At 36.4% G+C, this 18,317-nt stretch overlaps 1 protein-coding gene across 1 annotated transcript in view; it reads right to left on the reverse strand.

Annotated features, from left to right (window-relative positions):
- Positions 1–18,317, reverse strand: part of PPA2 (inorganic pyrophosphatase 2) — a 64,134-nt gene that overhangs the window by 31,915 nt on the left and 13,902 nt on the right. Inside the window, exons 3-7 of the mRNA XM_053703510.1 lie at positions 8,578–8,622; positions 3,731–3,784; positions 3,528–3,647; positions 3,090–3,176; positions 2,238–2,364 (exon numbers count right to left, since the gene is read on the reverse strand). Of these exons, the coding sequence (XP_053559485.1) occupies positions 2,238–2,364; positions 3,090–3,176; positions 3,528–3,647; positions 3,731–3,784; positions 8,578–8,622 (433 nt within the window). The remainder of the gene's footprint in view (positions 1–2,237; positions 2,365–3,089; positions 3,177–3,527; positions 3,648–3,730; positions 3,785–8,577; positions 8,623–18,317) is intronic.

Below are 18,317 nucleotides of genomic sequence, written 5' to 3' on the forward strand. Positions count from 1 at the left end.
CCGCCTCCCATTACATATTCAGGTCCATAAGTGACCACTCCATATGCTATTTTTCCACTAGACCATATTTGCTTTGCCCGGTCCAAAAGTGACCGTTTGTGTTATCTGAGGAAATAAGTGAAGAATATAATATAAAATAGAGGTTCCTAATATATACCTAGCACAATACTATGTTGTTATTTCGTGTATAAGAATAACTATTGTAAATTTGACACTGTTTTTGTTGTGAGGTATTCCATACCTTTTGTATTTACCAGCATAACCTCAATAAAAAAATTATTAAGAAAAATAAAAAAAATAAAAAAATAGCATGGAAAAGGTAAAAAAGACAACACTGTCCGCAATGTACAGGGAATACCAGACACGCTTCTTACACAGGGCATATTTTACACCGAGAGTAATGGTGAAATGGGTACCCACCTGGTCGAATAGATGTGCCAAGTGCGCAGTGGCTAACCCAAATCTTCTACACTACATATGGGGGTGCCCACCAATTAGACAGTACTGGGGCAAAAAACAGTACTGGATGAAACAAAAATTACAGATACAGCTTGTCATCCAGCCTGAAACTGTCATACTTCTGAAATGGGACGAACGGTACAAACAATTTGACTCAAAATTGAGCCTAGTTATTTTAGTGGCTAGAAAATACATATTGAAACACTGGATAGTGAATGCAGGCCCTTCTTTCAAAGGTTTCAAAAACTTGTTGCAATCCCAAATGTTTATAGAACAAATGGACGTCAGGCTGGATGTTCAGAACAGGCTAGGTTTATTTCTGCGCAAATGGCGCAGACTTATTTTAACTTTTGAATTGGAAATACAGAGGTTAATTTTAATGCCATTCAGGGACTCTGTCATCTTCATGGAAGACTCTGTAAGAGGAGACTGGGAACATTTATTTAGCAGAACTGATACTCGATAAACAGCATCATACCCCACGGTCCCCCCTTCGCCACTCACATTTGACTCATCCCTCTCCTTTCCCTTGGCCTCCTCCTTTCTCCTCTCGCCCCCCCCCCCCCTTTTTTTTTTCTCTCTCTCCTTGGCCGGGCCCCCATGACCATCAAGGATCTTTTCTCTCATAGAATCTTTAGTTAGTAGTAGTTAGGTTTAATTTTGGATAGTTAGTTAGTGAATGTTACTTAAAGTTAGGGAATCTGGTGATAAAAATTGTGAAAATATTGAGGGGGGAGGCGCATTCATAGAAGCAGTTCTTTCTTTTACTATGTATGTACACATTTGAATGAATCAGGAAAGATTTGGACCAAAATAGGTCAAATGGAATGTATTCTGTACTTTCTCGTTGTCTGTACCAAATCAGAGGATGTGACGATGTCTAATTTCTGTTATCTGTACTGCCTAATGTTGTTGTATGTGTGTGCTTCACCCTCTTTAATAAAAATTATATTTAAAAAAAAAAAAATAGATGACACTCAGCAATTGTTTACAGCAGTGCAGGAGCTTATTTACAGGTCTTCACTGTCTGACACAGCAAAGGAGATGAGGAAACACATATTTAAGATAGTTTACAAGTGCTCTTATTCCTGTAGTCTGGATTTGCCTTGTAAATTTAACAGCATAACGCCGGTTAGCATGGATTGCAGCATAATGCTAAATTGCAGATCCACTATGCATGAATAAAAATAAATGTCCATTTAAACTGCAAACATTCGACAGCCACATTCTGTCAGACGTCTGTATTCCTTCAGTTTCTAGGATTATACTGCTACATAATAAGAGAAAGAACAACGAGGATGCCCAGGAACTCAAAGCCAAAGTGGTCTATTCAAACGTACAGGTGTTGCACTTGAACAGTGTGCAAGGAAGGCAGGATCTGACGCGTTTCGCACATGCTCACATGCCTGTTTTGAAACAAATAGGCACTCTGGTATACAGCACTATGCTAATATGGAGACACAGTGATCAGCGGTGCTGAAACCTCATACCACACATTATAGAGATTGACTACTTAGCAGAGCCCGTATATACTTTCTTTTTGGTATTTGTGAACAAGCAGCATCCTTGTGCACACAGCACTCTCACTCTGCAGGGTTTTAAGTTACAAAAGGGACTGATTATTTTCTCTGCTCTTCCCTGTTATACTGCTACATATACTTTAAAACAAATAAAAAGGACAAGTGGTGTAGCCATTAAGGTGAAAAGTAAAAACAGGAAAAGGCTAATTGCATTGTCTCCACCCATCCACCAACCCTACTATACCGTGAAAAATGTACCATTGAACTTTTCTGCCTCTGGATCAAGAGTATTGATTGCAATAATCTTCCAGTCCATCTCTCCTTCGTCTATAAGAGCCAAAACACCAAGTGCTTTCACCCGAATAATGTCTCCTCTGGCGCATACCTGCAACACAGACAATATTAGGGTAAGGATTTGCAGAATGTATTCCTTTCTGATAGGAGTAGTGAATATAGAGTTTTAAAAGGTGGTGGTGGAAGAGGCCCTGCTTTGTATGGAAATGTCACAATCAAATAGCTTGTATTAGTATATACAGCTGCACAAGAACATGAATTATTCACCAGTACGGTGTTCCTCAAAACAAAAATAAAGCGAATGTAAAATGTAGGAAAATGTTCAATGTCCACAAAAAAACAAAAAAAAAAAACACACACACCAACACTCTGGCTTTAACAGCTACAGCGAGCTGCAATTATACTGAAAAATTAACCAGCAGCTCAATTAAAATACAATGAAAAATGTTATTCATAGCAAAGAAACAGGAAGATTACTTGACCGATTGTCAGAACTGGAAATTGAACATCTGTTTATATTATTCACCCAACATTAAAAAAACAAAACAAAAAAAACAAAAAACACACCACTCAAAAGTGAAGTTTGGAAATTCCGAACACGTAAAAGGTAGCATTTAAAGTTTCCATAGTAAGCTTCAAATAGTCATGTATATGCCAGATATAACATACTTTGCTCAGGAATAAACCAAACTGCAAGATTTACTCCCTGTAGGTGTTTGCATATACACACTGTTATATAATAAACCTAGGTTTGCAAGCAGGCATTGTGCCATGATATATACATAACTACTATCATAAATAGAAAATAAAAGAAACCTTTGAGCCAATGTCGCAGACATCAATTGGATCATTATCACCACAGTAGTTTGTATCTCTATCTTTGTGCTTGGGGTCTTCCCAGGTCTGTTAAGAAAAAAAAATATATAATAATAATAATCAACAACAACCAAATTTTCAGAAGTTATCCTTGCAAACGAGTTACTACACAAAACACACTAGTAAAATCAAGAATAATTTAACTCTGTATTTGGAGGGAAAAAAGGGAAAGCAACGTCAAAATGAATCTTGCATGATTCAGATAGAGCATGTCATTTGAAGTAACAGTGTGGTAATGGTAATCTTTCACAAGAAAAAAAATATATATACATATAAAGATAGATAATTTTACACACATTACTACAAAGATTTACCTTAAGGTTTAATGAATAAAATGCTTTATTAATGAAAAAAGAAACAAAAAACTATTTTCAGAACCTGTGGAAGTGCTCCGTAGTTCCATATGTATCCTTTATGAGGGAAGATATTAGAAACATATCGAAGTTTTCCTTTCTTTATATCTTGTTTAATGGGATTTAAAGGCTCCTTTGTTGCAATCTATAAAACAAACAATTGCTGGTAAATACTAAAATGGTGTACATTAATGAGGATTGACAACAACAAGGAAGATTCAGCTATACCTCCATTTTAGCATTTGTCCAACGAGGTACTTCAACCACCATATTGAACACATTCTGAAACAATTTGCAAAAAGTGAAGGGAGGTTAAAATAATGTTGTGAATTTGCATATTTTCAGATACGTCATTTTATTAATTCTTAAAGCTGGAAAATTGAGCTACTGTGTCAATGGTCCGAGATCAATCTATCCATTAGGACATTTTCTGTAGGTAAATGTTCTATATCGTTATTGTATGATATTTTGCTTTCTAAACAGGGTCAGTTATATTTAAATAAGATTCAAGCTTTCTGGGTATTGCATTTTCCAGCAGTAGACTATTAATATTAGACATAGTTTTATGTTACTGCAAAAACTTACAATTCCCATTGGTTGGAAAGAATCACATGTCAAACTGAGTCACAATGTCTATTTCTCTCCCTCTACATTGGCAAAATTCTTTCCAAATAATGATTTTTTACAGTTTTTACTCTCCTAAATGCCTTTTAGATAAAGCAGACATTCTACATATATTCTGGAAATGTCCAAAGATATCACAATTATGGTCCAAATAAAATTTTTGGTACAACAAACTTTTTTCGGATCATTTCAAGATTAATGGTAGATATATATTTTTTTCTGACGGATTCTGCAATTATTAGAACAAACTACTACCATACCTATTGCACAATGATAATGCGATAAATAATATTGAAGAAGTGGAAGGATACTTCTCCACCTAGTTTTAAAAAGTACCCTTCTACAACATATTACGTTTGAGATTCAAAATATTAATTTATTAAATAAGGCTCAGGAATTTTTGGATTAATGGTTACCATTGATCAGAGATCAAACATTGGCGATTCAAATCAATTATTATCTCCATTATTCAACACTAAATCATTTATATCAGCTGCTAAAACTGGGCTGTTTCCTTTTTCCTGGATACCAGCTTCATCAGTAACATAATAATTTGAAGACTGTGTTAAAGCGAGTAATGTTACGGAGGAATGGAGTGATTTATTTAAGGTTATGTTTTTTTGTTTTGCTTGTTTTTTTTTGTCTATTTTATGTTTCACAGGCATGATAGTACCAAAAGATATTGGGATAACATATACAGGAATTGCCCTGTACTTGTGTTGGAAACTTTGAAATCAGGGTAACCTTTCGAATTGAGATTAATTCTTGGAAGATGTGGTTTACTCTTATTTTTCGATGGTTGTTTCTGTATTTACTTATTATTTGTCATCTGTTTTTGGACATGAAATGTGTGTAATTTGTTCTCTTATGTCCTGTGAACTGGTTTAATAAAAGAATTTATAAAAAAAATAAATGTGAAAGGAAAAAGAAAGAAAGAGAAAAAGAGAGGGAAAGAGAAAGAGAGAAGACAGACAGACAAAGAGACAAAAGGAGAGCACTCTCACTTATTCCAACAACTGCTGGGGTGCTAGTACAGTTTAAATATAGCTGAACAAGAAAACTTGCACTCTGGTCTTTTTAAAAAACTCTTTACTGTGAAAAGTAGTGACATTTCGGGGACCAAATCCCCTTCCTCAGATTGATTGCAATTTTAAGCAACTTTCTAATTTACTCCTATTATCAATTTTTCTTCATTCTCTTGATATCTTTATTTGAAAAAGCAGGAATGTAAGCTAACGAGCCAGCCCATCTTTGGTGCAACACTGTTGCTTAAAATTGCATGCTCTATCTGAATCATTAAAGAAAACAATTGGGTTCAGTATCCCTTTAAACTAGGGCTGCAACTAACGATTATTTTCAAAATAGATTAATCGGCCGATTAATTTTTCGATTAATCGACTAATCGGATAAAAATAAAAGAAAATCGATTGATTCCTATATTTTAAATAAAATCCACATACTGAGCGTTTTCAAATATAAACTTTAGACGAAAACTCTACATTAACACAACTGCTTGTTCAATTTTTAAGCAGCAGAGCACAGTTTTAATATTAAGCAAAACCAAAAACTGTTTGAAAAGAGGTAGAACTAGAAAGAGTTAGACAATCACTGTTAATAACATTCTGTGATTCACTCTTTCAGAAACTTTGCATTGAAATGCAAACATCTCAACATGTCCACATGCTCCTAGCTAAGGATGGTTCTCAGTTTGCATCTATATTTCCTGCAGCAGAGAAGAGGCACTCAGATGGTGTTGAGGTGCTTGAGATGTATAAGTAGGGTTTTCACCAAAGTGGGATATTTATCTTTGTTAGCTCTTCACCAATGCAAAGTGTTTTCCACCTTGGCAAGGGTCCTCAATAAAGTAACCCTTGACTTCATTCTAACATAAAAAATCTGTTGAATATCTATATGCAATGGTAAATAACCAGCTATAAGGTTAGGGGGAAATATATAGTCCGCTCTAAAAATAAGATATATACTTATTAAAAATATATAAAAATAAAAAACAAAATCAAAAGCGCTAATGACTATATCAATAACAATAGCAAGCAATCCGCTAATAATTGTGCAAAAAGATAATAGTGCACATCAAATAAATAACTCCCATCAATCTAGGGCTAGGTGTAAATAACAAGCTTGGCACTATATCATGCAAACCATAGTCCCAAATCACCAGATTTAATATAAACAATACAAATGATGACTACTATATTTGGGTTGCACATAAGCCAGGGGTAGTTGTAAACGTATACTGTCCTGAAAAAGTGAAAAGTAGATGGCTGTAGACGTCCTTTAGGCTAAGGATATAACCATAAAACACAATACCATGTGCAGGAACTCATTGGAGTGAAGCAGTTGGTGTTGTGCACAGACCAACTAATTGCAAACCAACTAATTATTACTTTAAACATTTCAATTCAGAGCATTGATAAATGTATCCTAGTCATAAATTATTCCATACATCTTATATTTATTATAAATACCCATAATCTGTGAGACTATGAAAGTTATGGTCAATACTGTGTTAGATAAATATAACTGTACTATAGTGACACATTTTTCCCAAACATTTATATATTTCCTTTTTTTTTTTTTTTTTTTTTTTAGATTTTTGTTTTCAACCAGAACTTTAAAAGGTCAAATAAACTTGTTGAAGTGAGAGGTTTAAAATGTATAAACTGTATACAATATATAGCACATATCAACAGTAATCAGCTAAAAAAAAAAAAAGCAAACTGATGACAGCAATATAGAAAGCTTTGAAAGAGGAGCAGAGACTCAGCCATATATCTGCTTAGTTTCAAGGAATCCAACGTCAATATTTGTAAAATTTAACCCAGTGTATCTCAAAGACGAATTAAACTTATTGGGGGCTCATCCCGTCTTGCCAATCCGGACCATTGAGGCATGCAACGCCACATCAGGGATCAGGACTACAACACCCCTCCCCCATAAATGGAGTTTCACTGCGCACAACTGTGCTTTTTCATTGCTATTCCTACATATCTGAATTTATTGCGGTGACAGTGACCCTCAGATTAGTAGAGCTGATCTACATAGGCGATCTCAGTTTTTCTTGGGACTGTTGTCATTGATATAGTGAAGCTGCCGAAAGTATAATGCTCAAGAAAAAGGAAACGGTGAAAGTACAATTCGAAACATTTTAGAAGGTTAGATATGCAATCCAGAAAATCCCCCCCCCCCCAATCAGGGTACGATAACTGGTCCCCCAGTGTTCCAGGAGTGCAGATGCAGACAAGAGTCAAGAGTTCAATTGCAAGTTGCAGCCTGACTGGGCTGTTACAGGCCATGATAGAGTATTAACCCCTTAACGTGTGAAAATGAGCACAGGAAGCAATTGCTTCCAGTCGCTCTCAGGATATTGCAGCATCATGCAATACCCTCCGGTCAGTTGCCGATGCAGAGGGGGCCATTCTGTGGCCCTCTTTATATCGGCCAGCGATGGTGCCGATCGTTGGTGGCGTAGGAAGGTTAGTTGGGAGGCGGAGCGGATGTGACTGCTAAACAACGCTACAGGTATATAAAAAAAATATTGAGCCGCAGCGGCAGTGCGGGGAAGGAAGGAGGGGGGAGAAAGGGCAATGAGGGATCCTATGTGGGATGTGATAACAAAGGAATACGAGAGGGGGTATGGTATTGGGGGGGGCAACTACACTACAGAAAAAATAATGGGTCTTTAATGTATTTTTTTTTTTTTTTTAAATGAGCCTAATTTGCAGCAAACTGGGTACTGGCTGAAAGATGCCAGTACCTAAGATGGCGGCAAAATCATAGAGGGTTAGAGAGCTTTTTGGTGGGGGGGGGGGGAATCCTACACTGCAGCAAATATATTTTACAAAAGAAGCCTTTATCAAGAGCATAAAGTTAAAACAATTTCTGGAACCATTTGTTCCACAAATTGTTTTTACTTTATGCTCTTAATAATGGCTTCTTTTAGCCTAAATGCGTTGAGCTGTATTTTAAATAAAACCTGGAGCGGCACCTGAAGACACCTTTGTGAGGATTTTAATAAAAGGCTTATTTTAACTGCAATCTTGTGAGTATAACCAGTTTGTGCCCCTACCACAAGGTTGATTCAGAGGACATGGGCAGCTTGGTTCCCTGGAGGTGACACAGTGCCGCCACTTTCAACACTTTCTGCTTCTATATACGGTTTGGGAGAACTGGGGCTGGCAGCGAGCACCTGAAGGGAAGTGCTAACATTGTTTCATACTTTATCCTTTCTAATAGATGTCTAAAACTAACCAGCTTTCCCATAAAGTATTTCTTTGTATATACCTTTAAATAGATTGTTGCTTTTATTTTCCATGTAGTATTGGGTATGTATGATCAAGCATTACCCTTAAAAGATCAGGAAACTAATGATTGCCATTATATGTGAAAAGCACTTTAGTGTGAAACTCGAGTCGAGAAATGTTGAAAAGTACCTTGTCCCAATTAGTCTTTGATTTCTTTGCAGGCACATCAGTGTCCTGAAAGAAAAAGAGAAGTTATATTTAGCGTGACAGTAAAGGGAACATGCAATCAGGTAATGACAGTCAAACAGTACAAAATCTAATTGACTACTGCAGTCCCTTATCTGAGACTTAATTAACAAGCAGAAAGTCTGTATACCAAGTTATGTTATGGCCTTTTGGGGAATCGTTGCAAAAATATTTCAAAAGCAACAGAATCAGTACAGTACATTTCTTTATTTGGCTACAATCTGTAACAGAGCAACACATTTAACACTAGTGCATTATTCTAGCTATATATAGAGGTCTACAAAAAAAAATTCAGTTTTGTACGTTGTATGTTTAAATGAAACGTTTGCCATTTTAAAAACAGTTACAATATTTTTTTGTAATATACCTATTTTTTTTAAGCTAAAAAACATAATTTATGTAAGAACTTACAATTCAGTTTAACGAATAGCCAAGAAGTGGGGTGATAAGAAAGGAGCGAAAGCATCAAAAAAAAATAAGGAATTGGAATAATTGTGCTTTATACAAAAAAACATAACCACCACAAAAAAGGGTGGGCATCATGGACTCTTGCTAATATGAAAGAAATGAATTTATCAGGTAAGTTCTTACATAAATTATGTTTTCTTTCATGTAATTAGCAAGAGTCCATGAGCTAGAGACGTATGGGATAGCAGATACCCAAGATGTGGAACTTCCACGCAAGAGTCACTAGAGAGGGAGGGATAAAAATAAAGACAGCCAATTCCGCTGAAAAATAATCCACAACCCAAATCAAAAGTTTTAATCTTTATAATGAAAAAAACTGAAATTATAAGCAGACGAATCAAACAGAAACAGCTGCCTGAAGTACTTTTCTACCAAAAACTGCTTCAGAAGAAGAAAACACATCAAAATGGTAGAATTTAGTAAAAGTATGCAAAGAAGACCAAGTCGCTGCTTTGCAAATCTGATCAACAGAAGCTTCATTCCTAAAAGCCCAGGAAGTAGAAACTGACCTAGTAGAATGAGCCGTAATTCTTTGAGGCGGAAACTTACCCGACTCCACGTAAGCATGATGAATCAAAGACTTTAAGCAAGGCGCCAAAGAAATGGCAGAAGCTTTCTGACCTTTCCTGGGACCAGAAAAAACAACTAATAGACTAGAAGTCTTTCTAAAATCTTTAGTAGCTTCAACATAGTATTTTAAAGCTCTAACTACATCCAAAGAATGTAACGATCTTTCCTTAGAATTCTTAGGATTAGGACATAATGAAGGGACAACAATTTCTCTACTAATGTTGTTAGAATTCACAACCTTAGGCAAAAATTGAAAAGAAGTCCGCAACACTGCCTTATCCTGATGAAAAATCTAGCAGAAGAGATAGCCAAAAGGAACAGTACTTTCCAAGAAAGTAATTTAATGTCCAGAGAATGCATAGGCTCAAATGGAGGAGCCTGTAAAGCTGTCAAAACCAAATTAAGACTCCAAGGAGGAGAGATTGGCTTAATAACAGTTTTGATACTGACCAAAGCCTGTACAAAACAATGAATATCAGGAAGATTAGCAATGTTTCTGTGAAAAAGAACAGAAAGAGCAGAAATTTGTCCTTTCAAAGTACTTGTAGACAAACCTTTATCCAAACCATCCTGAAGAAATTGTAAAATTCTAGGAATTCTGAAAGAATGCCAGGAGAATTTATGAGAAGAACACCAAGAGATGTAAGTCTTCCAAACTCGATAATAAATCTTTCTAGAGACAGATTTTCGAGCCTGTAACATAGCATTAATCACTGAGTCAGAGAAACCTCTATGACTAAGAATTAAGCGTTCAGTCTCCATACCTTCAAATTTAACGATTTGAGATCCTGATGGAAAAAAGGGCCTTGAGATAGAAGGTCTGGCCTTAACGGAAGTGTCCAAGGTTGGCAACTGGCCATCCGAACGAGATCTGCAAACCAAAACCTGTGTGGCCATGCTGGAGCTACCAGCAGTACAAATGAGCGTTCCACTAGAATTTTGGAAATTACTTTCGGAAGAAGAACTAGAGGCGGAAAGATATAGGCAGGATGATAATTCCAAGGAATTGACAACGCATCCACTGCTTCCGCCTGAGGATCCCGGGATCTGGACAGATACCTGGGAAGTTTCTTGTTCAGATGAGAGGCCATCAGATCTATTTCTGGAAATCCCCAGATTTGAACAATCTGAAGAAAAACCTCTGGATGAAGAGACCATTCGCCCGGATGTAACGTCTGGCGACTGAGATAATCCGCTTCCCAATTGTCTACACCTGGGATGTGAACCGCAGAAACTAGACAGGAGCTGGATTCCGCCCAAACAAGTATCCAAAATACTTCTTTCATAGCTTGAGCACTGTGAGTCCCCCCTTGATGATTGACATATGCCACGGTCGTGACATTGTCTGAAAACAAAAACGATTCCCTCTTCAGAAGAGGCCAGAACTGAAGAGCTCTGAAAATCGCACGGAGTTCCAAAATGTTGATTGGTAATCTCGCCTCCTGAGATTTCCAAACCCCTTGCGCTGTCAGAGATCCCCAAACAGCTCCCCAACCTGAAAGACTCGCATCTGTTGAGATCACAGACCAGGTTGGACGAACGAAAGAGGCCCCTTGAATTAAACAATGGTGATCCATCCACCAAGTTAGAGATGATCGAACATTGTGATTTAAGGATATTATTTGTGATATCCTTGTATAATCCCTGCACCACTGGTTCAGCATACAAAGCTGGAGTGGTCTCGTGTGAAAACGAGCAAAAGGGATTGCGTCCGATGCAGCAGTCATGAGACCTAAAATCTCCATGCATAATGCTACCGAAGGGAACAATTGAGACTGAAGGTTTCGACAGGCTGAAACCAAATTCAGACGTCTCTTTTCTGTCAGACAAAGTCATGGACACTGAATATATTTGGAAACCTAAAAAGGTTACCCTTGTCTGAGGAATCAAGGAACTCTTTGGCAAATTGATCCTCCAACCATGTCTTTGAAGAAACAACACAAGTTGATTCGTATGAGATTCTGCAGAACGTGAAGACTGAGCAAGTACCAAGATATCGTCCAAATAAGGAAATACCGCAATACCCTGTTCTCTGATTACAGAGAGAAGGGCACCGAGAACCTTCGAAAAGATCCTTGGCGCTGTTGCTAGACCAAATGGAAGAGCAATAAACTGGTAATGCTTGTCTAGAAAAGAGAATCTCAGAAACGGATAGTGATCTGGATGAATTGGAATATGCAGGTATGCATCCTGTAAATCTATTGTAGACATATAATGCCCTTGCTGAACAAAAGGCAGAATAGTTCTTATAGTCACCATTTTGAATGTTGGTATCCTTACATAACGATTCAATATTTTTAGATCCAGAACCGGTCTGAAAGAATTCTCTTTCTTTAGTACGATTAATAGATTAGAATAAAACCCCAGACCCTGTTCCAGAACTGGAACTGGTATAATTACCCCAGCTAACTCTAGGTATGAAACAAATTTCAGAAATGCCTGAGCCTTCACTGGATTGACTGGAATGCGTGAGAGAAAGAATCTTCTCACAGGCGGTCTTATTTTGAAACCTATTCTGTACCCTTGCGAAACAAGGTTCTGAATCCAAAGATTGCGAACCGAATTGATTCAAACATCTTTGAAAAAACGTAACCTGCCCCCTACCAGCTGTGCTGGAATGAGGGCCGCACCTTCATGCGGATTTAGGGGCTGGTTTTGATTTTCTGGAAGGCTTAGATTTATTCCAGACTGGATTAGGTTTCCAACCGGAAACCGTTCCTTTAGGGGAAGGATCGGGCTTCTGCTCCTTCTGACGAAAGGAACGAAAACGATTAGCAGCCCTGAAATTACCGTTAGATTTTTTTCCCTGAGGCAAAAAGGCACCCTTCCCTCCAGTAACAGTTGAAATTATAGAATCCAACTGGGAGCCAAACAACTTATTACCTTGGAAAGAGAGAGAAAGCAAAGTTGACTTAGAAGTCATATCTACATTCCAGGATTTAAGCCATAAAGCTCGTCTAGCTAAAATAGCTAAAGACATATACCGGACATCAACTCTAATGATATCAAAAATGGCATCACAGACAAAATTATTAGCGTGTTGAAGAAGTTTAACAATGCTATATGTATTGTGATCTGTCACTTGTTGCGCTAAAGCCTCCAAACCAAAAAGTTGAAGCTGCAGCAACATCAGCCAAAGAGATAGCAGGTCTAAAAAGATTACCTGAACATAAATAAGCTTTTCTTAAAAAAAGATTCAATCTTCCTATCTAAAGGATCTTTAAACAAAGTGCTATCTGCCGTAGGAATAGCAGTACGTTTGGCTAGAGTAGAGATAGTCCCATCGACTTTAGGGATTTTATCCCAAAATTCCAATCTATCAGATGGCACTGGGTACAATTTCTTAAACCTTGGAGAAGGAGTAAATGAAGTACCCAGACTATCCCATTCCCTAGCAATCACATCTGAGATAGCATCAGGAACTGGAAAAACTTCCGGAATTAACACATTTAAACGTTTAGCAGTTGTAGTATCTAGAGGACTGGACTCCTTCATATCTAAAGCAATCAAAACTTCTTTAAGTAATGAACGAATAAATTCCATCTTAAATAAATATGAAGATTTATTAGTATCAATATCTGAGGTAGAATCTTCTGAACCAGAAAAAACCTCATCAGAAACAGATAAGTCAGAATGATGGCGGTCACCTAAAAATTCATCTGAAATGTGAGAAGTTTTAAAAGACCTTTTACGTTTACTAGGAGGAATAACAGACAGAGCCTTCTTAATAGAATTAGAAACAAATTCTTTTATATTAACAGGAACGTCCTGAACAATAGATGTTGAAGGAACAACAACAGGCAAAGGTTTATTACTAATGGAAACAGAATCGGCATTGGAAAGTTTATCATGACAGCTTTCACACACACTACAGCTGGAGGAACAGTTACTACAAGTTTACAACATATGCACTTAACTTTGGTAGAACCAGCATCAGGCAGCGTCTGTTCATTAGTAGATTTTGATCCAGGGTCAGGATGAGACATCTCGCAATATGTAATAGAAAAAACAACATATAAAGCAAAATTATCAAATTCCTTAAATGACAGTTTCAGGAATGGGAAAGAATGCAAAAAAATAAGCCTCTAGAAACCAGAAGCAGATAAAAGAAAATGTTTAAATAAAGTGAGTAAAAAAAAAAAAAAAAGAAGACGCCCACATTTTTTTGGCGCAAAAAAAATGTCTGAATATGCATGCGTAACAGACTACAACTTCCGACGTAAATTACGTCGCCGGAAGTGACAAAAAAATTTTTTAGTGCCAAAGAAAGTTCGGGCCAAAAAATGACATAAAAAGAAACATTTTCCGCCCATGCGAGCCTAACAGCACGCAGGAAAAAAATGGCCAAATTTAATTTTTCAAGGTAAGAAAAAATAAAAAATAATTAAATGCATTATCCCAATAATGAAACGGACAGTCTGTATAAAAAAAGGAATACCGATTATCCTGAATCAAGGCAAATATAAGTTTAAAGACATATATTTAGAACTTTACATATAAAAAGTGCCCAACCATAGCGCAGTGTCACAAAAAATAAGATTTACTTACCCCAGGACACTCCTCTACATGTAGTAGATAGCCAAACCAGTACTGAAACGAGAATCAGTAGAGGTAATGGTATATAAGAGTATATCGTCGATCTGAAAAGGGAGGTAGGAGAAGAAATCTCTATGACCGATAACAGAGAGCCTATGAAATAGATCCCCTAGAGGTAGACCATTGTATTCGAATAGGCAATACTCTCTTCACATCTCTCTGACATTCGCTGCACTCCGAGAGGAAAACCGGGCTTCAACCTGTTGCGAAGCGCATATCAACGAAGAATCTTAAGCACAAACTTACTTCACCACCTCCACGGGAGGCAAAGTTTGTAAAACTGAATTGTGGGTGTGGTGAGGGGTGTATTTATAGGCATTTTAAGGTTTGGGAAACTTTGCCCCTCCTGGTAGGAATGTATATCCCATACGTCACTAGCTCATGGACTCTTGCTAATTACATGAAAGAAATAATTGCTTCTAGAATAACCTGCATACTAGGCACTACAGATACATAGATAGGTAGTGTTCCCATTCATTTATCTCCTGCATACACTCAAGTGACACGTTTTACAGGACACACAATGCACAAATCTCTAAAGCCTTTGATTTGCTATACAAAACACTCCTTTATCAGAATTTAAAGGGACATTAAAATACTAAAACACATTTCATACACCTAATTAGGGGTTCTGCCGTTTTGGAACCTTTGTTTAACTGCAGGTATCTGTTGCTGTGCATATGCAAACACGTCAGTAAAGGAATAAAGTGAAATTTGAGATTTGAACGTGGTGGCAACATTGACTAGAGGTAGGCAACAAATACAATGCTTTTCTTTTTGCTTTTTTTTTTTTATTTGGGTTTTAAAAAATTTGCTCTCTCAAAGAACTGAGCAAAAGAAAAATAAACAGAACATAATCTGGGTTCTACACTGGGTGGATAAAAATAGATTTTTTTTAAATTATATATATATATATATATATATATATATATATATATATATATATATATATATATATATATATATATATATATATATACACACATATACATACACACACATATATACACACACACACACACACACATATATCTCAAATTTTGTTTTTATTTAACAAGAACAGTCTAGTCAAAATTAAACTTTCATGATGCAGATAGGGCATGTAATTTTAAACAACTTTGCAGTTTACTTTCATCATCAAATTTGCTTTGTCCTCTTGGTATTCTTTGTTGAAAGCTAAACCTAGGTAGGCTTAGGTTAATTTCTAAACCCTTGAATGCATTTGACAGTTTTTCCACAGATAGAGGGAGTTAATGTATGATACATAAATAATATTGTGCTCATGCCCGTAGAATTATTTATGAAAGTGCACCGATTGGCTAAAATGCAAGTCTGTTAAAAGAACTGAAATAAGGCAACAATCTGCAGAGGCTTAGAAACAAGGTAATCACAGAGTTAAGAAGTATATTAATATAACCGTGTTGGTTATGCAAAACTGGGGAATAGGTAATAAAGGGAATATCTATCTTTTTACACAATAAAAATTCTGGAGTAGACTGTTCCTTTAAATTCAGTAAGACTCCATAAAGCAATATAAACATAGATTTATTATATTTATTTGTAATGCACCAACAGATTTCACAGTGTTAAACTGGGATTCAATAAAGACAAGACAGGAGGATTTTCTATTTAGAATTTATTTTTCAGCTTTTTCTTCAAGAGACTTATTACGTGCGTTTATTCTATATAGTGTGAAAACAAACACCGATGTACGTTTGTCCTCATGGTTCACTAACCTCCAGTGTTTGGTTCTTTAGAACAATTGGCTGTGTGTGGAACTATATGCGTTCTGTTGGGTTTCATTACTTTCAATACACCTTATTTTTTGCCAATAAAGAGTTAAACATGCTAATGTCTATATCGAGTTTTGCTTTTTATATTAACGGATGACTGGGTTTAACTATTGTTTAGGCATTTCAAAATAACTACCTTTGTGACACAGTGACAGGTGGAAAAAAAAATAAAAAAAAAAAAAATAACCCAAAATGTTTTAGTTATTCCAGAACAAAGCCTTACTAAGCCACAAAAAAATGCACCCTTTTAAAGTTATTTGTTTATGCATTTAAATTATTCACTACATTACCACAGATGTGGATATAAAAAAAGGGTTTGTTAGAAAAATCTGCCATGTTTTGCAGATCTGGGACACAACTGTTGAATGTGGTTTATCTTTTCTTCCTTTACTGTGGCCAGGTAGGGACAGAAATAAAGAATATTTTCTGGCAAATTTCAAAGTTGATCCAAATTTCCATCCCCCTGTATCATGTGACAACTATCAGCCAATCATAAAATGCATATACATTTATACTATGCATATACTCAGTAGGAGTTGGAGCCTCAAAGTGTGCATAAAATAAGAATGTGCACAGTCTGATAATAGAAGTATATTGGAAAGTTTTTTGTTTTTTTTTTAAATTACATGCTCTGTCTGAATCATGAAACTTTAATAGTAGTGACCCTTTAATATAGCAAATGGTTCTGTAATGGAGTAAGAATATGCCTACAGGTTACTCTGACAAACAGATACCAATTCCCCTTTAACCACTTAATCTTTTTCCCCCATTACCATCCCCACTTCTAACAAGTCAATTTCTCACCTATTTCAGACCCACTATACCACTTTTTGCAAACTCTCTCGTTCTGTGCGTACTTCCCCTGGTGTCTCCCCCTCACCCCTCTATAGCTTAAAGGTTTCATTTATACGCATTCAAAGCAGCAGTCAGTATTTCTAAACTGCACTACACATTCAGGTTGCTCCAAGAGAACACTATTGTCATCCCAGCACCTCACCAGTTCAGTCAGACGCTAGTGTCAGACTGAGCCAAAGAAAAGGTCTGACCTCCTGCTGATGTGAATTGAATTGAGCTGAACCGCTGTGTCCTCTTTAAGAGACCTGTCATAGAATCCTCCTGTTGCAAGAAGGCAAGGGCAGGTCGATTCTGGTAATATTTGACTTTTCTTCTATTGAAAGTTAGTGGAGAGAGAGGATACATGAATTGATGGAAAGACAGATGGAAAATCTATTTAAGATGTAGTCTCTAATACAGGGATTGACAAACACGTCAGAAGGACTTTCTCTGAGCCAACAATGTGTTTATGTATACAGATGTAAAGTAATAGGAGCCAGAAGTCACATTTTAGGATGTGTGGCTCCTTAGAATTTATCAAGATGAAATCAAATGTAATCTTCATATAGCAGTCTTATGGTGCACTTCTGCATAAATCAGTGAGAATTATTCTTAGGGTCGATGAATGGTAAACTGTATTAGTGCTAAAAACTGTATGGTTTAAAGCTGCCAACAAAAAAACAAAAAACAAAACACAGGCCAGTATACAATACTGGGTACTCTGTGCCACACAATACTATTGATAGCATTAAAAATAATTATTTTTATTAAAGTAAATATATAAAAAGGGGGGCAAAAATAAATAAATGAAAATATATATTGAAAATGTGTTACTATGCACTACTTAATTTTTTTATAAGTCTCATAGCTGGAAACACACCCTGCTGACGTATCAAGGCTAAACATGCTACATATTGTTCCCTAATTGTCTTTAGAAAATAACTACAGAACAATGTACTTTATATTAACATTATGACCATGGTTAGCCTTTTTGCATGCAGACTTCAAGCAGTTTGGCTCCTCCAAATAAAGCAAATAGTGGCTGGAATTTGGCTATTGAAAAACATTTGCTACAAACAAGATGTTAAAGATCCTCTTTTCACACGTCATCAATGACTAATCAAGCTTCCTCCAATCACGGCTTTCCCCCCCAGGGGAGTCATTGCCTGAGGCCATGCCGTGATTGGAGGAAGCTGGATTAGTCATTGATGACGTGTGAAGAGAGGATCTCCGGGTGGGGAAATCTGCTCTGGCTGTGAAAAAACCCCATAAGTTTTTAATCAAAACGGCTGCTTTCTAAACTTTGATGAATGAAAGTGCCCCTGTTTTTAATAGTATTTTTAAAAAACGGGCTTTGATTCATCAAAGTTTAATTTGTTTAAAAAAAAAAAAAATAATAAAATAATATATATATATATATAT

The sequence above is a fragment of the Bombina bombina genome, chromosome 2 (genome assembly GCF_027579735.1).
Source record: "Bombina bombina isolate aBomBom1 chromosome 2, aBomBom1.pri, whole genome shotgun sequence".
In the NCBI taxonomy this organism is placed as follows: domain Eukaryota; kingdom Metazoa; phylum Chordata; class Amphibia; order Anura; family Bombinatoridae; genus Bombina; species Bombina bombina.